Genomic DNA, 20778 nt, shown 5'->3' with positions numbered 1-20778 from the left:
CTTACCTCCTGCTGTGTGGCCTGGTTCCTAACAGGCCGTGGAATTTTACCAGTCTGCAGCCTAGGGGTTGGGGACCCCTGCTGTAAAGTATTCTGAATGAACTACACTGTATCCATTATACTGATGATGAATATTTGTGTTATTTCATATTTTTATTATGAATAAAACTGCTATGAACATTCTTGTACATGCCTTTTGATAGAAGTAAGCAATAATTTATTTTGGGTACTTGAGTGTCCACATATGTGTTTAGCTTTAGTAGATACTGCCAGACAGTTTTTCCAAGCAGTTGTTGAATTTACACTCCCGTCAGCAGTGTAAGAGTTCCAGTTATTTCACATCCTCGTTAGTACTTGGTGTTGACAGTCTTTTAATTTTAACCTATCATGGCTACTAGGGAAAGGGTTAAATTGTTTTTGAGAAGCCTGCCATAGGATGTTTACCTGGCCTGAATCTATTAATTGCCTGTCTTTTAGTTTGATTGTCCAACTCACATGGTTCCATTTTGTTCTCAGTACAAGTACTGAGTAACTTAAGTAACTTGGTGGCATGCCTTTACTGAAATCCAGATGTATTGTTGTGTTAGGCTTTTTTAGTTGGCAAGGACCAGAGATATGAGCAGATTATTATTGTGAAGACTGTATTGTACTTTAGCATAAGTAAGGAAAACAGGTGAAGCAAATGCCTCATAAAAGAACAATGGGAAAGTCATTTAGAACCCAAGGCAACTCAAAAGCCTAAACCTTCTTGAGCCCTCAGCAGTAGGATCTATTGATTCTTCCTTTAGAACTCACATCCTGGTGACTTAGCTTCACTTTACTGTTCCTGCTGCTTCTGACTCCTCTGCTTGTACCTCCTCTTCATCTTAACCTTCCTTGTGTCTGTTTCTTCCAGCTACTGCTCCAGCTACCAACTGGAGGACTCACTCCCTAGAACTGTTTCAAGGCAGAATTTTCACTAAGCTGTTTCACAGGCTGTGGTCAATCTATGCATTAATCCACATTGAGACAGGTGTCCATCCATAGTCCAATTAGGTTTGGCCCCAGGAAGCAGGACTGCATGGTATCAACATGGCCATTTATGATGAAGACATTCCCTTAGAAGGGCACTATGGGAAAAGCAAGCAGTCTGACTGCCTGGCTAGTTTAATTGTATATATTATAGCCTAATTACTGTGTATATTATATTCTAATTCAGTAGACATTTCTCAAGCCCTCTCCTTATCTGTCAGTAAACTATTGGAAAAGGAAATGAGCTGTTTATACTGAAGAAGGTTTTTTTTGTTTGTTTGTTTTGTTTTGTTTTTAGTCTCGCTTTGTCACCCAGGCTGGAGTACAGTGGTATGATCTCGGTTCACTGCAACCTCCGCCTCCCAGGTTAAGTGGTCCTACCACACCACTTCAGTCTTCCAACTAGCTGGGACTACAGGCACACTTCACCACGCTGGGCTAATTTTTTTGTATTTTCTGTAGAGACAGGGTTTCGCCATGTTGCCCAGGCTGGTCTTGAACTCATGAGCTCAAGCTATCTGCTTGCCTCAGCCTCCTAAAGTGCCCAGATTACAGGTGTGTGCCACCGTGCCCAGCTTGAAGAACTCTTCATAGTGAACCTATGCCAGTTCCTAATGCTTATAGTCTCCTTTCATATGTTCTCAAATAATATATAAGTCCTAAAATGTATCTGTAGAACAGGGTCAAGCCCAAAGTGAATTTTATTCTGTAGATAGCAGAGGTTAGGATGCGTGAGGTATACCTGGTTGTTTGAATTCCGTTTTACAGATGAGGGAACTGAGGGCCAGAGGGAGGCAAAGAGATTTACCCAAAGTCACATGGCTAGGAAGTGGGGGCGGGGGGCATCAGGACTTAAATCCAGGTTTTCTGGTTCCATATCCAGAACTCTCTCCATTACCTCACACTGACATGCCCCATACTCATGTCCAAGCTATTAAAAGCACAAAGGAGATTTGATAAAAGCAAACTATAGCCAAGGCAAGTGGTGAGAATTGAGAGGAGGCAGATCTCCTAAAGGCTGAGGTGATCTGGGGGACTGCTTCAGGTTTTGAACTAGGCCTTGTAGAGTTGGTTGGATTTAGAATGGTATGGAGAAGGGAGAATGGTACAAATGAAGATACAAAAGTGGGGGAAATGAGATTTTTCCAGAGACAGAAAAGAGACTCGTGTTGCTGGGTTAGAGGGTTTATTTAGGAAAGGAGTGGTAAAATGTGTGTTAAACAGTAATGAGACTTTGATAACTGTGACAACTTTAATTTAAAAAAAATCAGATCATGCCCATGCATGTACGGTGGGTCATGCCTGTTATCCTAGAACTTTGAGAGGCCGGGGGAGGAGGGTCGCTTGAAGCCAGGAGTTCAAGCAGTCTGGACAACATGATGAGATCCTGTTTCTACAAGAAGTGAAAAAAAATTGGCCAGGCATAGTGGTGTGTACCTGTAGTCCTAGCTACTCAGGAAGCTAAGGCAGAAGGGTCACTTGAGCCCAGGAATTCGAGGTTATAGTGAGCTAGGTTCACACCACTGCACTCCAGCCTGGGCGATAGAGCAAGACCCTGTCTCTAAAAAACAAAAACAGATCAGATCATGATATTATGGTGAGAAGAAAGCTTAAAGTCATTGGTTGTTAAGACTCCAGGCTGAGGCGAAAAGGACTAAACTAAGATGATAGCAGCTGGAAATAAGTCAGACTTGAGAACCATTGAGAAGGCAGGATTAACAGGATCTGGAGACAGCCTAAATATAAGGGTGGGAGAGAGATAAGGAAAAGAGTTAGAACTGTTACTTGAGAGTTTGAGCCTTCGTGACAGGGACACTCTGTATCAAAAGAGGAGAGTATCAGAGGAGGAGGAGGCAGTGTGTGTAGTGAGTTAGCTTACAGGCTTTGGACCAAAGCAGACCTGGGACCAGTGACTTAACTGCTCTGAGCGGGTTTGCTGGCCTGCTATGTAGGGAGACAGATTCCCACTTCTCAGAGTGGCTGTGAAGATGGGAGGTATTGCAGGTAAAGTGAAATTCTATAATGTCACATGCTTGACATCCAGGCACTTAACCAAACTTTAGCTCTCTTCTTCTCACCCCAGCTTCTCTGGAAGATAGCAGAACCTAGTTCAAGCCTCATTTTTTTCACAGGCATACATACAATGTGCTTTTTTAAAAATGTATATATAATATATATACATATATATGAAATAAAATACAAATTCAAGCCCACAGAGAGAGTTAAAGATATCTTAGTAAGGCTAGGTTCTTCCAGAAGCAAACAGCCGTGCTGCCTCTCTGGTGTCGCCATGGCCTTCCCCAGTTGGGACCATTTCTGAGCTTAGGGGTGGAACTCTGGTGGCTCACTGGATTGCAGTGTGCCTGTAAAACGTGCCCAGCTTCCAAGCACTGCGTTTCTAATAGTTTGGAAATTCTGGTTGTCACCCCAGAGATACACAGATGGAAACCGGGTTTGGGCAGAGCTCTAGCAAAGGCGGCACCGAGACGCCCATTCCCTCGCCCTGTTAACCCAGGCGGCGCAGGCTGCCCAGCCAGCTGAGGCTGCCATTCTGGAGCTGCTTCTGGCACGCTTCTCCCACCCTGGCGGCTGTGCCCGCCAAGGGCTCGCAGTGCGGCACAGAGCATAACCCAGTACCGTACCAACCTAAACCCCGTTACTCCCCTTCCACCCTGGCCATCACGTGTTTCCGCACGTACGCCTCGTTGCCATAGCACCTGAAGGCGCCCGGGCTCATTGGCGCCCGGCGAGAACCAATCAGCAGGCCTCGCTGTCCATCTGGCACCCTGGGTGGCCTTTGGGCTGCGGCTGGCTACCCCTCTCTGGTAGAGGAAAGCGGCCCCTGGCTGGTGGCGTGGGGCTGGCCTCGCCTCACTTCCTCTCCTTGGCGTACCTGACCCTGAGTTCTGGTCCGCAACCGGGTGTTCGTTTCCCACCCCACTCTTCCGCGCCCCGATTTCCCCGTTTAGAATGTTCAGATTTGAACAATCTGGCGGCGTTCTGTCGCCATGGGTATCCATGAGGAGGGCAGGCGACAGAACTTTGTTGCCACTTTGCAGCCGTTCCCCTAAGAAATATCCCTGGAAACAGCTCCTTGATCATTCCAGAGGTGGGCACTCCTAGCCCCAGGCAGGATGTTGTTTGGGTCCTATAAATCTAGGGCTCTCCCAGCCTTACGTCCCTGGCACTGGGCTTGCCAGATGTAAGGGAACTGGATGGGTGGTTTATTTCCATCTAATATGAGAAAAGGAAGGGTACATACCGTTTTGAGGAAGAAAGCTTGAACCTGAAGGATCACAGAATCCTGCACCTCCGCTAGCTGTGAAACACTGCGCAAGTTACCTTGCTTCCCTGAACCCCAGCAGCTTCATCTGTAAAATGGTTGTAACAAAGGAATCTCTTAGGTTTTGTGTAAGTCTATATGAGATAATATAGGTAAAGCAGTTAGCCAAGTGCCTGGCCTATAAGTATTCTATAAGAGCCAGTCAGCTGTTTTTACAAACAGGTACAACTGTACTGCTAAGAACCAAAGTACTCACATCCAACAGTTGGCAAGCATTTTCACATTCATCCAATTTTTGCTTAAATTATTCGTTTGTTTAACTCATTAATGCATTCAACATGTATTTACTGAGCATATTATCAGTCAGCTCTTGCCCTGGTCCAGCTGTATTTTCTAAGACCCCACCCCTAGGAGAGTTTTAACTGGCCTTGCAAGAACTGATGAAGTCTAGCCTGGTGGGTGGGTGGGAGATCTTATCCCTCTGGCACTGGGGTTTCGGAATTTGTTTTTTGCAGCTCTGACTTCGCAGGCTGAGGTCCCTGAACAGAGTAGACCTCTCTCATTTCTGGGAAGCACTAAGACAGAGCAGCTTTCCACAGCCACCTTTGCTTCTCACCCCTTACCCTTGGGGAGTTGTGTCCCCCTTCTCCAGAAGGCCCCAATCAGCAAGCTGGAACCTGCTTTTTCTATAGTGGGGTCCTGTTTCCTATAACTGACTTCTGTTACAGTCTTCTGTGCTTTGCTGTGCTGGAGTTGCCAGAAGAACCCTACTCTGCTTTCAGTGCCCCCAGCATCTTCATGCTGTATCCTTCTAATGCTGTCTCCTTGTCCCCATTGTGCATGTCAGGGTCTGTCTCCAATTGGACTGGATCGGCCACACTGCTGCTTATACTTGCTTTGGGATCATATACCTTCCCTGAGTCCCTTCTCTTTGTACTGCCATCTCCTCACCCCCATGCCCTGTACTTAGATTGTGTGCAGAAAGACTACTGAGCAGGCAGTCTTCTAGATGTCTGAGAGACAGAGGACCTAACACATGCACAGTCTGATCAGACATCATAGTGGGATAAGGGCCATGATACATAGTGCTGTGGGAATAGCCAGGACGGGGCAGCTGGCTCTGCCTGAAGAAGTCAGGGAAGGCTTTACCAGGAGGTGATGTTTGAACAGTCTTTTTTTTCTTTTCTTTTTTTTTTTTTTTTTGAGACTGACTCTTGCTCTGTTGCCCAGGCTCAAGTGCAGTGGCGTGATCTCAGCTCACTGCAACCTCCACCTCCCAGGTTAAAGCAATTCTTCTGCCTCAGCCTGAGCAGATGGGATCATAGGCACCCGCCACCATGCCCCACCAATTATTTTTGTATTTTTAGTAGAGACGGGGTTTCACCATGTTGGCCAGGCTGGTCTCGAACTCCTGGCCTCAAACGATCCCCCCGCCTTGGCCTCCCAAAGTGCTGGGATTACACACGTGAGCCACCACACCCGGCTGAGCAGTCTTAAAAGATTTACCTTGGTAGACAGTGGGAGAAAGCAAATTTCAGGCAAGGAGCATAGCATGCATAAAGGCCTGAAATTGCGTGATGTTCTTAGAGAAAAGTAATGTGATGTGAATAGAACAAAAGGATTATATTATTTGGTTTGAGGGTTCATGAGTAGCAGAGGGAGGAAATGAGGCCAGAGAGGTAAACAGGGACCTATTCATGAGGGCCTTGTAAGATGTTTTAGGCTTTATCCTACCAACACTGGGATCCTGTGGTTTTATACATGGGCATGACATGGTCAGATTTGTGCATGAGGAAGGCGGGATGCATGGCTGTAAGGGGATAAATTGTCTCATTTGTTCTCTAGCAATTCTGTAAGGCAGGCAGGGAAGACACTGTTATCTACTTTTTACACCTCAGAATACTGAGGCCCAAGAGGTCAAATCAAATACCTTGCCCTTTAGGTCTCAGAGCCAGAAAGAGGAGGACCTGGGACTCATCTAGCTTCCTGGTCCTGAATCTCTTTCTCTTGGGCGCATTGCCATTGTTAACAGCATCTTCTAGAAAGCTGCCTGCAGCTGAGCAGTGGGTAGATGCCGACAGGAGCATTATGAAGCAAATGGTCATTGATAACAGTTTCACTGAGGGAGTATAACACTGGGATTTTGCAGCCTGTGGTGTTCAGTCTCCTGACCTCTATGCCAGCACACAGACAGCAAGAAGCAGTGGGGAACTTTGAGCTTCAAGCTCTACATTGGTTTGACAAAATCAATTCATCACTGTCTCATTCATTAATGTGCTGTCTGATACTGACATTTGTCAATGGCTTGTTTCTGGAAGCCCCTGGTCCTCAAGGCTGGTCAGCTCTACAGTCACAGCCCCAGGGTGAACCCCAGCAGTCAGAAGCAGGGCTTTTCTCTCTCTGCATTTTGTAAAATAAAATAACTTTAAAACAATAACAAAAGTAACATGATGTAGCAGTAAAGAACACTAGCTTGGAGATCAGGCAGACCTGGGTTTTAGTTCTGCTGCTGCCACTTGTCTAGCTGTGAAGGTTATTTAATAGGTATGAGCCTCAGTCTCCTTATGTCTCAAATAAGCAAAGTGGAACTTACCTGAAAAGATTGTTGTGATGACTAAAATGTGATAATGTTTATAAAGTACCTTGGCATGACACCTGGCACGTATGAATCCTCAATATATGCTGGCTTTAATTCCTACAGTTACTGTTGCCCTAGCCACCACTACTACTGCCACCACAGTTAAATAATATTTGGAAAATAGAGAATAGTAGAAAAAATATCTTACAATCTTACCACCATGATGCAGCTACCCTTATAATTTAAATTTCCTTCAAATCCTTTTCCCCCACTACTTCTAAACATTCCTGATTTTATAGCATGTATATTTTATACCCAGGTGGGTTTTTTTCTCTGTGGTGGTAACTGCATTACACTTATTTTTTCTAGTTTTTAATAGATTTTTCCCTAATTATAAAAATTTTGTATAAAATTCAGAGTATAGAAAAAAAGAAAAAGAAAAATCATACTCATTGTTAACATTTTGATGTGTCTCCTTCCATTCTTATTCATGCTTTATTTTAGAGTTGAGATCATATTACATATACAATTTTTATGTAATTTTTCATATCATGAATATTTTCCTATTATTATAAGCATCATTTTCCGAGGCTGCATATTAGTCCATCAGATGGCTCTACCATAATTTACATAAGCATTTCCCAATTGTTCGACATCTGAGTTTTCTCCAGTTCTTCAATCTAAATATCTTCCTGTAACAGACCTAGGGAACCAGGCTCATTACAGCCAGGAAGCATATAATGAACTTGTGCTGCGTATATGGTCCTGAGTGAGGCATAGTGGGAGCCCTCAGGTCAATCAGACACAGAGCCAGCCTTAAAGGAGCTCAGAGACTAAACAACCTGGAAATACTTACTGGTAATTAAGCACTGTCAGGGAGTCCACTTAAGTGTGGGTAACCCTTTTCCCTGTGGAAGCTGGGATCTGGGAAGCACAGCTTCTACACAGGAAAAAGCCTAGGAAGCCTTGCTGCCCCTTCTCACCTATGAATATGCAGATTGGCTTCTAATGCTGAAATGCCTTTTGAGCTACACTGTCAGGGGCCTGAGCTAAGAACCATTGAATATTACTTCCAAGTGGTTTTCACTAGGAGAGAATGAGAAACACTACCAAAGGAACTTGTGGGAGAATTAAGAGAATCAGAGTGGCTTTAGTCTTAGTTTTTTATTTTATTTTATTTTTTAATTGACAGATAAAATTGTATATGTTTACTGTATACAATATGATGTTTTGAAATATATACGCATTGTGGAATGGCCAAACTGGCTAATTAACATATATTACTTCACATAGTTGTCATTTTTGTGGTGAGAAAACAAAATCTACTTTCAGAATTTTTCAAGAATATAATAGATTAACTGTAGTCATATATAATAACATGGATGAACCTGGAAGACATTATTTTAAGTAAAATAAGTCAAGCACAGACAGACAAATACCACATGATCTCATTCAATAAGGAATCACTCATACGTGAATTTAAAAAGCTGATTTCATAGAAGTAGAGGATAGAATGATGGCTCTAGTCTTAGTTTTGTCACAGACTTGCCCTGGGACCTGAGGTAAGTTATTTCTCCCTCCCAAGCCTCCATCTTCTCATAACATAGGTGATCTCCAGGGCCCTTCCAGTATTAACATTCCAGAGTACTTGAAACATTCCTCTTGCCAGGAGCTAAAGTGAGTATCCTGATAAAGGTCACAGGATAATTCTCTAAAGTCTAGAGCTCCTCTTAATTAGTCCTGGGGAACCATTTATGCCTTTGTATTCCCAGTCACTTCCTCCTGCTAGCAGTTGGGACATATGGAGACTGAAGGGCAAGAAGTATCTCCCACTGGTTGGAAACTCTGGATTCAGAAAGCCAAAAATTGTCTTTTATGTATTAGGTATTTGTTCTTTTATGTACTTTGTTCTTTCATTCATTCCCTCATTTAGCAGATGTTAACTGAATCCTAGGCCTTGTCCAATCCATCTGTGCAATACAGAGGTGAATGAGACTCAACCATGTTCTCAAAATAGATGTAGTCTCATAAGAGGACAGGAAACAATGATAAAAGGCAACAAGATGGTTGCTACGGTGGGGGTACATTTAAGGGCATAAGGACAGGTGCACCTGAGTCTGCCTAGAAGCAACAGCAAAGAAGTCTTAGTAGATACTTTGAGATTTTTAAAGGATAAGTAGAAATTGTTTAGGTATGCAGTAGAGGAGAGGACATTCTGAGTAGAGGAACAAGCATGTGCAAGGGGCTAGAGGTGTGAGAGAACATGATGTGTTGAAAGAACTGCATATAGTTTGTGTGGCTGGTAGGTGAAAGGGAGAGTGGACAGATGAGAAAAAGTCAAACATTTCTCCACAGACCAGTCTGTTTCCACTGAATTCTTTGCTCATTTTATCAGTCCATATGAGAGGGATGGTCTTTTTAGTTCAGTTTTCAAAAATTGTTATCTTTATTGCCTTATCTTTCCATTTTTACAGTAACATATGCTCATTATAGAAAGTTTGAAAAATACAAAAAGTAAAAGGAAGAAAGGATTTAAAAAATTACTCATGATCTCACTAGCTAAAGACAACTTTAATATCTAATGAATTTCCATTCAATATTTTTTATTTTCTTTTTATGTAGCTGTGAATGTGTTGTAATTATAATCTTAACTTTTGTATGTGATGCTTCTTTCTATTTCCTTCCTAAATTTTGCCAAAAATGGATGTTAGTGTCATTAGAAAAGGACTATGATTATAAAATATACTGGCTGAAATATCTATCCATTTTCTTTGTCTTTTTTTTTTTTACAGGTCTCTTGTGGCTCAGAGCATAATTTGGCAATAATTGGTAAGTAATTTTTATACTGATAACTGTTTCTTCTGAAAATCATGTGGCAGAATTGGAGAAGACTTTTGGTTAACCAAAAGCCATGGTGCGTGCACTCATGCATGTGTGTTAGGGGAGATTGGGGGAAATGGAAGTTTTTGGTTGACCAAGGGTTTACTAGAAGCTCCTTTTCTGAATATTTCGATTCATATCATTGAGCATCTTTTTAAGGTAACTGAGCTGGCCTCCCTGCCCGGGAAGTGGCATTCGAGCATATTAAAGAACTCAGGCTGAGGGGCATCATGTGTAGAAAGCCAGACATAAAAAGGAAGAATGATTGGACTGCTTCTGGTTTTTCAAATAAATCCCCATTCTAAGTTCTTTCCTATTGGTTTGGCTCTTTCTTTGGAAATATGCGGCTCTGCTCACTGCCCTTGCTGCCTTGTATTTAGTGGCACTCAGGAACTCCCAGTTGGACTCAAACCTCTGGTTAATAGAGGCTTCCTCTTAGTTGGCTCTGGATAATCATAGTTTAGTGTTTTCATAATTAGATCTATGAGTAATTCATTCAAGAAGCCTTCTCATTAACTTCCACAGGTAGACTCAGTTTCCATCTCACAGTACATTAAAGAGACTGCAGTGTAGGGCCAGACTGCCTGAGTTCAGTACAGACTTCTACTTACTAGCCATGTGAACTTGGACAAGGTATTGACTTCTCTATGCTCATCTTTAAAATGGGGAGGGCAATAGTGCCTACCTCATAGTGTTGTTGGAGGGATAAGTTAAGATATGTAAAGCACATAGAATGACGCTTAACTCCTAGTAGGGGCTTTGGTAATGTTCGTTATTATTACCTGATATTATATGTTAAAGTAATTGCCCTCCACTAGGCTTTAGTTTCCCCATCTGTAAAATGGAGAAGTTAAAACAGAAAACCAAGTTTCCCTCCAGCTCTGATATTTTAGGACTCTTGTTACAACCCCACCACTGACTGATTTGTGTCAATAATTTCTGTTCCTGGCCACTCCTGTCTCCTAGCTTCTAACTTTGAACTTCTACCAGGCCAGGCCCTTGTGTTTTTCTCGTTTCTTGCCGATTCACAGCACCTAAAGCAGTGTGTGGCTCTTAGCAGAGACTCACACATTCTTTTCTGAATTGAGCTGGACTGGCTCAGCTACCTGGGGTGGCAGTAGTTTGAAGCACTACTTTGCAGGCCCAAACATGATGTACAAAGAGGCAGAACCAAGGACAGCAGAGGAGGTGGGGAGTAACAGGGACTGGAGTTAGAGAAGGAGCTAGAAAATGTAACAGCAAACCTGCATGCTTTGCAGCAGGACCAGATACTTTATACCGGAACTGCTTCGGCCTGGGTGTAATTAAGACAAGCTAATCAAAAGAGTCAAAGGCGGTGCCTAGGACATTGCTGCTACTGCTATCACTGGACTGGGAGAGGCTGGCTTCCCCTGGGACCAACATAAACAAGAAGATTGCAGGGAATCTAAATTTGTGAAAGCACAAAATCCAGATGAAGGAATGGGTCAGAGCTAGCAAAGCAGCAGGCTGAGCTGACGTAGGCAGCCTGGGGCTGTAGAAGGAGCAAAAGACTCTGCAGGCAGACAGCCTTGGTTCAAACTGGCTCCATCTCTGTGTGAGCGTCCATATTCTTCTCATCTTTGTAATGGGGGTAATCATTCCACCTTTCAGGATTATTGTGATTAGGTGAGATAATTTATGTGAAATGGCTGGCAGATATAAATTCCTTTTGTTTCTCTTTTCTCTTGGTTGGGTAGTGGGAGGGGAGAAATACTTGTTAGTGTAACTGTTCTAGTGAAATATTTCTTTGTTGGAAGAGAAACAATGACATTCTGGAAAGATGTGTCCAGTGTTACCTGTGTGGAGGCCATCAGAGGCAGTGGGAGAATAGGGCATGCTGGCGAGCACTTGAGGACAGACCTGTTATTTTCCATTTTATCGCCAGTGCCTGGGACCTGGCTCACAGACTGCTGAATGAATGGTTTCAGAGTCAGGAAAAGTGAGTGCAGGCACAGGGCTCTGCACATATGTACCTGCCTGGCGGCCAGGAGCAAGAGGCTCTCCATCACTGGAGGAATGAGGCCCTCAGTGGGTGCCCTGCAGGGTGCAGGCTTTGAAACAGGAAACTACAAGAAGCTGCCTGTTAGTCCTAGCAGGAGGCTAGCAAGAGGGAGACAAGTTGCAGGTGAAGAAGAGTTCCTGCCAGCTTAAAGCCATGTTTCTCATGGGGTTCAGCTCCTCCCCTCAATCCTACTGCCTTTGCGGCTTTAGAGGGATTTCCCTGCCTTCAGTTTCATTCCCTGAACTCTAGCCCTTCAGTGCCTGGTGCTGTGTCCCACATGTAAAAGGCACAAAATAGTTATAGACTAGACTAGAAGAGAACATAAAGCAGCCAAACTTTGCCCAAGGGTAGAAGCAACCTTAATGTCTAATGAACGTGTGACAAATGAATCAACTTGGAAAGGGAGGTGAAACAGAGAATGGTGAAAGGACATGATTGAGAACCTAGTCTGTCTTAGGTTAATGGACACAACTCCTCAAAGTATATTTGTTGTATCTGCTTTGTAGAGACGAAACAGACTCAGAAGTTAAATGGGTTAAACAGGTTGTAGAGATAAGTGGCAGTGTTACCTGAGCAATGGGCTCGCTGCCCAGTGCACATAGAAGCGAATACTGTGACACTGGCTTTGAGAAAAGAAAGTTTATTGTGAGTCAATTGACAAGGAGACAGGGAGGCAACGCTCAAATCCATCTCTCCGATCTGGGAGTGGGTCAAGCTTTTATGGCATTTTAAACTAATCCCAGGTGATGCCAGTGCAGCTGGTCAGCCAGGCTGGTGATGCTAACAATTAGGCTGCTAAAGCTTTTCTCCTGAGCATGCCAGGTAACTTTGGCTCTGCACTACCTGTAACTTAAGCAGTGATTACTTGGTTTGAATTGGTCCTACGGTTACAGCAATAAATAGTAGAGCTGTCTGCCTGACTTCCAAAACTGCTCCTCTATTCTATCATTTCCAGTGGCCTGAAGTAGTATGGGTAGTAGTTAAGAAGAGCTCAGGCACTGGGGACAGATTGCCTGGATCCAGATTCTGTCTTCTCCACTTACAAGCTGTGTAACCTGTATAAGTGGCTTACCTTCTCTATATCTTGATCACCTCATCTGGGATATAATATTATTGACTTCATAGGGTTGTTAGGTAAAGTGCTAAGAACAATGCCTAACACAAAAGTAAAGACTCAATAAATGTTAGCTGCTATTATTATTATTCTATATTAAGACCTCAAGGAAGGAAGTAATTATAAGCCTGAGGCCAGGGTAGGAATCTCAGGAGCTAGAGAAGGAAGTGTCTTTCCCAGCCTGGATATCAGGGTCCACAGCAAGATCTCAGCATAGCTGCAGGATGGATTTGTAAACTGGAGCCTGGGGTTCCCACTGGGGAATCTGCACATCCAAGCAGCCCTGGAAACAGTCCTAGCCCAGATTTGTTCAAGGACAGGATTCTGCTATTCGTTGTCCCAGACAGGGACTCAGGCCCTGCATGTTCCAGCCTGAAGCAAGCCCCATGGAAGCCACATTTCAGTTTCTTGAGAAGATGGAAATTTTACTCTGCTGCTTTATGTGCTTCTGGGTTTCTTTGTTTCCCTTCTTTTGAAATTTGGTTTAGTTACTTCCTTAGTTTTCCAATTAAGTTTCTCTTGACATGTTTTGTCTTTGCCACCAGGTGCCCCCATGACTAGACAGAATGGTGAAGTGGTATGAGTTCCTGCTTTAGACTAAGGAAGAACTGTTAGAGCTGAGCATAGAGAGACTCAGGTGACAATCAGAAAAGAGAGAGCTGAGGCCATTGACCATGGCTGGCTTGGGCATTCTCTGCCTATATGCCTTGTACAATCACTCTGCCTCACCAAGCCTGATTCCTCATTTGTAAAATCGACATCATGATACCCACTCCCAGAAGTTGTTCTTCCCAATGGCATAGGTATGTCAAGTACATGCTCAGTACCTGCCATGTCACAGGTGCTCCGCAGGTGTTGTCCACTTGGCTGCTTCACTAATTCACTCTCTTCCTTTCCACCTAGGATTTCTTTCCACATCTGACAAAGCTCACTGGCTAACTCCCATTTGTGGGCATAGACTGAGGTGAACTGAGGGCATGTGGCCATCACTTGCTGAGAAGACCCCTGCCTTTCAGAGGCAGGGTCCCCAGATCCAGCTCTGTTTTCAGGCCCCTCACCTCTGTGTCTAGATGAATTGGCTCCAGCTGTTGTGCTTCCACCAGGAGCAGCTTATTTTGGCTTGAACTGGCAATTTGTTTGCCTTCTTCCTGATGTGCAGTTGTTTTGTCTTCCCTTCCTGCGGAGAAAAAAGAGCTGACTGCGTTTCCTCTCTCCCTGCTCCACACAGACCCTTGGAAGGATTTTATTGGTGGCCCTTTCCTGGAGCACTCAGGCTTGCCAGACAGGCATTGTTAAAGGGTTGGTTATTGGCAGGAAAGTGTGATGCCTCCTCCTCCTCCTCCTCCTCCTCCTCCTCCAAGCAGAGCCAGTTCTTTTACTAAATTGGAGCTATAATATATGCATGGATTTTTTTTTTCATTTCACAGATGATTTTCAACTGTTGAACCATTGTACCTTTATAATATGTATGGCAGAACATCTAACCTTGGCATGAAACCATCAAGCAATTTCATGTAAGAATTTAATAGGAAAATAGAGAAATAACTCTTTTTTTGGCACTGGATATTCCTCTGAGTGGTGATATCTCCAAACCCTAGGGCCTTGTAGAGAGCTTAGAGGCAGATACAAACTTGTATGTTTCTATGCACAATGAGATAGGCAGAATGTAAATGCTTTACCTACCTCATCCCATTTAATCCTCACAGCAAATTGATGAGCTCGTACTCTGGTTAATCCCATCTTCTAGGTAAGGGAGAATGAAGCTGAAGGTGAGCAGTTTACTCCGCCCAGGTCACACAAGTAGGAAGAATTTGTGTGTTAGGTCTTTTACCCACACCTCTAATTTCAGAGCCTGTGGACCGATGCTGCCTTCCTGCAGACTGGTGACAGTCTGGCCTGTTTTTAAAGCCACCAGACAGGAGTACTTCATCTTTTTGTTTCAGTATTTAAGATGAAAAACTCCCTTCCATGCTCTCCCCCTCTCTCTAGCTCCCAAAACCCTTCTACCACATGTGCAGGTAATGCCTGTTACTAGTTTCTTCTGTATCCTTCTAGTGTCCTTTTACATATGTAAGTGAATACTAAGATATGTTTTTATCCTTCCTTTTACATAAATGGTAGCATACTATACTCAGTTCTCACTGCCTGATTTTTCTCAACAATTTTTCTGGGAGATCTTTCCATATCAGTATAAAAGCTGTCCTAGTTCTTTTTTTACAGTTACATAATATTCCAAAGTTCCTATGTATCTTGATTTATTTAACTAGTGACCTGTTCATGGACATTTATGTAATTTCTAGTCTTTTGTTATTATAAGCAACGCTATAGTGAATGACCTTCTATGTATGTTATTTCTTGTGTAGGAGAGTATAGTTATAAGTTCCTAGAAGTGAAATTACTGTGTCAAAGTATAAATGTATTTGTAATTTTGCAATGTACTTCAAAATTGGCCTCCAAAGGGGCTATACCATTTTTCACTTCCACTAGCAAGGTATAAGGGTGCTTGTTTATTGCAGCCTCCTTAATAGGATATATTAAGAAACTCTTGGATTTTTGCCAGTCTGATAGGTAAGCAACTACTCAGGGTAGTTTTTGTTTATCTTTTTAAGTTGAAGTATAACGTATATAATATAGTAAAGTTCACAAATCTTAAGGGTTCAGATGATGAATTTTTACATATATATGTACTTAAGAAAACACCATCCAGAGCAAGATATAGAACATTTCCAGCACCCTGGAAGACTAGTTCATGCTCCATCTCTGTCTATAACCCACCCCCAGAGGTAACCGTTCTTCTGACTTCTGTCTCCAAAGATGCCTTTGTTTGAACTTCACGTGAATGGTGTTTGGCTTCTTTTGTTCAACACATTGTGTCTTTAAGAGTCATTCATGTTGTGTGTAGCAGTAATTTTGTAATGCTTGGTAATATTCTACTGTATAAATATACCACAACTTATTTAACCATTTAACCGTTGAACATTTGGGTTGTTTCTAGTTTGGGGATGCTACGTACATTCTTATACACGCCTTTTGATAGACATGTGCATTTATTTCTCTTGGGCGCATGATTAAGACTAGGAATTCTAGTTCATATTTAGTATTAGTAAATACTGCGCAACAGTGTTTAAAGTAGTTGCACCAATTTACACCCCCACCAGCAATATGAGAGTTCCATTTGTGCTATACTCTCGCCAGATATTTTCAATCTTATAGATTTAGGCAATTCTGTTGAGTGTGCAGTATGGAATCTCACTGATTTTAATTTGCATTTCTCTCATAACTAATGATGTGGAGTACCTTTTTACATGCTTATAGGCCATTTGGGTGGCTTCTTTTGTCAGATCCAAAGACTTAAGTCCAAAGACTTTAAGTCTTTGCCCATTGTTTTAAGTTGGGTTTTGTCTATGTTTTTCTTAGTGATTTGCAGGCATCCCTTATATCTTGTAGATTCCAGTCCTTTGTTGAATATGTATATTGCAAACATCTTCTCCCAGCCAGTGGCTTACTCTTTTTTTTTTTTTTTTTTGAGATGGAGTCTTGCTCTGTCACCCAGGCCGGAGTGCAGTGGCACAATCTCGGCTCACTGCAAGCTCCGCCTCCTGGGTTCACGCCATTCTCCTGCCTCAGCCTCCCGAGTAGGTGGGACTACAGGCGCCTGCCACCACACCCGGCTAATTTTTTGTATTTTTTAGTAGAGACGAGGTTTCACCATGTTAGCCAGGTTGGTCTCTATCTCCTGACCTCGTGTGGCTTACTCTTTTACTCTCTTAATCGTGTCTTTTGATGAATAGTTATTTATTTTAATGAAGTCCAGTTTATTGACCATTCCTTTAATGGTTTGAGGTATTTGTGCCCTACTTAAGACATTTTTACCCATTCCAAGATCATGGAAGTATTCTTATGTCTTCTTTGTGAAGCTTTATTATTTTGCCTTTTATATTTAGGCCTAAAATCCATCTCAAGTTAGTTTTTTTAAACATTTAGAACCATTTATTGAAAAGTTCATTTTTTACCACTGAATTGTGGAGGTACCTTTGTTATAAATCAAGAGACTGCATATATGTGTTGACGTGCTTTTAGATTCTTTTTTATTAGTTTGTTTTTCCGTTTGTATGCTAGTATCACACTAGCTTGATTATTGTAGCTTTATAATAAATCTTGATATCTAGCATTATAAGCCCTCCTACTTTGTTCTTTTTTAAGATTATTGTGGCCTTTTTAATCTGTCTAATTTTAGTTATTATAAATGAAGGTTGAGCATCTTTTTATATGTTCAAGAACTATTTGTATTTTCTCTTTTATGAGGAGTTTTCCATTCACACCCGTATTAGTTTTGTTCATTGTTGCTATAACAAATTACCATAAAATTAATGGCTTAAAACAAGGCAAATGTATTATCTTCAAGTTTGAGGTCAGAAATCTAAGATGGGTCTCACTTGGCTAAAATCAAGCTGTTGGCAGCCTTCATTCCTTCCTGGAAGTTCCATTTTCTTGCCCTTTCTAGCTACTAAAGGCTACCTATATTCCTTGACTTATGACCTCTTCCATCTTCAAAGCCAGCCATAGCTTTTCAAGTCTTTCTCCTACTGCATCACTCTGACACTGACTCTTCTGCCTCCCTTTTCTACATTTAAGGACCTTTCTGATTACATCATCCCTGCCTGGATAATCCAGCATAATCTCCCTGTATTAGTACATTTTCATACTGCTGTAAATAACTGCCCAAGAGTGGATAATTTATAAAGGAAAGAGGTTTAATTGACTCACAGTTCAGTGTGGCTGGGGAGGCGTCAGGAAACTTACAATCATGGGGGAAGGTGAAGGGGAAGCAAGGCACCTTCTTCACAAGGTGGCAGGAAGGAGAAGTGCCAAATGAAGTGGGGAAGAGCCCCTTATAAAACCATCAGATCTCATGAGAATTTACTCACTATCACAAGAACAGCATGGGGGAAACTGCCCCCCTGATTCAATTACCTCCACCTGGTCTCTCCCTTGACATGTGGCGATTATGGGTATTACAATTCAAGATGAGATTTTGGGTGGGGACACAGCTAAACCATATCACTCCCTGTCTTAATATCAGCTAATTAGCAACCTTAATTTTATCTGATAACTCAGTTCCCCTTGCCATGTAACAAAACATATTCATAGGCTCTAGGAATTAGGACATGGACATCTTTAGGAGGCCATTATTTTTTCTACCTCAATATCCTTTGCCTTGCTATAGAGTCTGAATGTTTGTGTCTTTCAAAAAATTTTATGTTGATATTTATTCCCTAACGTGATAGCATTAAGAGGTGGGGTGTTTGGGAGGTGATTAGGTCATGAGGGCTCTACCCTCAAGAATGGGGTTAGTGCCCTTATAAAAGAGGTCCAAGGGAGCTTGTTCACCCCTTTTGCCATGTGAGGACATTTAAAAGGTGCCATCTAAAAGGAATAGGCCCTCACTATATACCATCAGATCAGCTGGTACCTTGATCTTGGACTTCCCAGCCTCCAGAACTTGTATTATTTATACATTTTCCAGTCTAAGGTATTTTGTTATAGCAGCCCAGAAGGACTAAGACAGCCTTTTATATTGTCAGTCTTTTTCTAATAAATGTCTAGGTGTTCTTTACATATTAGGGAGATCAGGCATTGTTCTGTGATTTGAATTGCAAATGTATTTTCCCAGCTTTTTATCTTTTGTTTTTGATGTTTTTGTTTATTTTGTCTGTAATATTTTGTCATGCAACCTTTTATTTTACTATAGATTAAATGTATCAGTCTTTTCCTGTATGGCTTTTGGATTTTGAGTCAGGGAATCCTTCTCTACTCCGGAGTATAATGGTCTTTCTTTATATTTTATTCTAGTATGGTCATGCATTGCCTAAAAATCGGGATACGTGGCCAGGGTCAGTCGCTCACCCCTGTAATCCCAGCACTTTGGGAAGTCAAGGCAGGCTGATCACTTAAGGCCAGGAGTTTGAGACAAGCCTGGTCAACATGGCTGATATGGTTTGGCTGTGTCCCTACCCAAATCTCATATTGAATTCCCATGTGTTGTGGGGAGTGACCTTGTGGGAGGTAATTGAATCATGGGAGCAGGTCTTTCTCATGCTGTTCTCATGATAGTGAATAAGTCTCACGAGATCTGATGGTTTTAAAAAGGGGAGTTTCCCTGCACAAGCTCTCTCTTTGCCTGCCACCATCCATGTAAGATGTGACTTTCTCCTCCTTGCTTTCTGCCATGATTGTGAGGCCTCCCCCGCCATGTGGAACTGTAAGTCCATTAAATCTCTTTATTTCGTAAATTGCCCAGTCTCAGGTATGTCTTTATTAGCAGCATGAAAATGGACTAATACAGTAAATTGATACCAGGAGTAGGGTGCTGCTGAAAAGATACCTGAAAATGTGGATGCGACTTTGGAACTGGTTAACAGACAGAGGTTGGAACAGTCTGGAGGGATCAGAAGAAGACAGGAAAATGTGGGAAAGTTTGGAGCCCCCTAGAGACTTGTTGAGTGACTTTGATCAAAATACTGATAATGATATGGACAATGGAATCCAGACTCAGGTGGTCTAAGATGGAGATGAGGAACTTGTTGGGAACTGGAGTAAAGGTGATCCCTGTTGTGTTTTAACAAAGAGACTGGTGGCATTTTGCCTCTGCCCTAGAGATTTGTGGAACTTTGAACTTGAGAGAAATGATTTAGGGTATGTGGTGGAAGAAATTTCTAAGCAGCAAAGCATTCAAGAGGTGACTTGGGCACTGTTAAAGGCATTCAGTTTTAAAAGGGAAACAGAGCATAAAGTTTCAGAAAATTTACAGCCTGATGATGTGATAGAAAAGAAAATCCCATTTTTCTAAAGAGAAATTCAAGCCAGTTGCAGAAATTTGCATAAGTAACAAGGAGCCAAATGTTAATCCCCAAGACAATAGGGAAAATGTCTCCAGGGCATGTCAGGGGTCTTGATGGCAGCCCCTCTTATCACAGACCCAGAGGCCTAGAAGGAAAAGATGGTTTTCTGGGCTGGGTCCAGGGTGCCCCTACTGTGTGCAGCCTAGGGACTTGGTGCCCTGTGTCCCAGCCACTCCAGTTGTGGCTGAAAGGGGCCAATGTAGAGCCCTGGCCGTGGCTTCAGTGGGTACAAGCCTCAAGCCTTGGCAGCTTCCACATGGTGTCGCGCCTGCGAGTGCACAGAAGTCAAGAATTGGGGTTTGGGAACCTCTGCCTAGATTTCAGAAGATGTATGGAAATTCCTGGATGCCCAGACAAAATTTTGCTACAGTGGTGGGTCCTTCATGGAGAACTTCTGCTAGAGCAGTGTGGAAGGGAAAAGTGGGGTCAGAGCCCCGACACAGACTCCCTACTGGGGCACTGCCTAGTGGAGCGGTGAGAAGAGGTCCACTATCCTTCAGGCCCCAGAATGCTAGATCCACTGACAGCTGTGCACCTGCAAAAGCCACAGACACTCAGTGCCAACCCATGAAAGCAGCTAGGAAGGAGGCTGTACCCTGCAAAACCACAGGGGCAGAGCTGCCCAAGACCATGGGTACCCACCTCTTAACATCAGCATGACCTGGCTGTGAGACATGGAGGCAATGGAGATCATTTTGGGACTTTAAGATTTGACTACTCTACTGGATTTTGGACTTGCATGGGGCCTGTGGCCCCTTTGTTTTGGCCAATTTCTCCCATTTTGAATGGCTATATTTACCCAAAGCCTGTACCCCCATTGTATCTAAGAAGCAACTAACTTACTTTTGATTTTACAGGCTCATAGGCAGAAGGGACTTGCCTTGTCTCATATGAGACTTTGGACTGTGGACTTTTGAGTTAATGCTGAAATGAGTTAAGACTTTAGGACACTGTTAAGAAAACATGATTGGTTTTGAAATGTGAGGAC

General features: G+C 42.7%; 1 protein-coding gene across 16 annotated transcripts in view; it reads left to right on the top strand.

The window, feature by feature from the left end:
- SERGEF (secretion regulating guanine nucleotide exchange factor) overlaps window positions 1–20778 on the top strand; it is a 225045-nt gene that overhangs the window by 125177 nt on the left and 79090 nt on the right. For 8 of the 16 annotated variants that reach the window (XR_010147502.1, XR_001707187.3, XR_010147503.1 and 5 more), the window contains one exon: window positions 9664–9700. The exons of 5 other annotated variants lie outside the window; for them this stretch is intronic. Coding sequence is in view for 7 of the 11 variants with exons in the window: in XM_003312938.4 (XP_003312986.1) it covers window positions 9664–9700 (37 nt within the window). In the remaining 4 variants the exon portion in view is untranslated. Of the gene's footprint in view, window positions 1–9663; window positions 9701–9910; window positions 10061–14315; window positions 14403–20778 lie in introns of those variants that run through there. 3 more of the 16 variants (XM_016920525.3, XM_063783892.1, XM_016920527.3) reach the window with 2 other exon arrangements.

Source organism: Pan troglodytes, chromosome 9, assembly GCF_028858775.2.
Source record: "Pan troglodytes isolate AG18354 chromosome 9, NHGRI_mPanTro3-v2.0_pri, whole genome shotgun sequence".
NCBI lineage: Eukaryota > Metazoa > Chordata > Mammalia > Primates > Hominidae > Pan > Pan troglodytes.
Note: the sequence above shows the minus strand (reverse complement) of the source record. Positions and strands in the feature narration are given on the sequence as shown.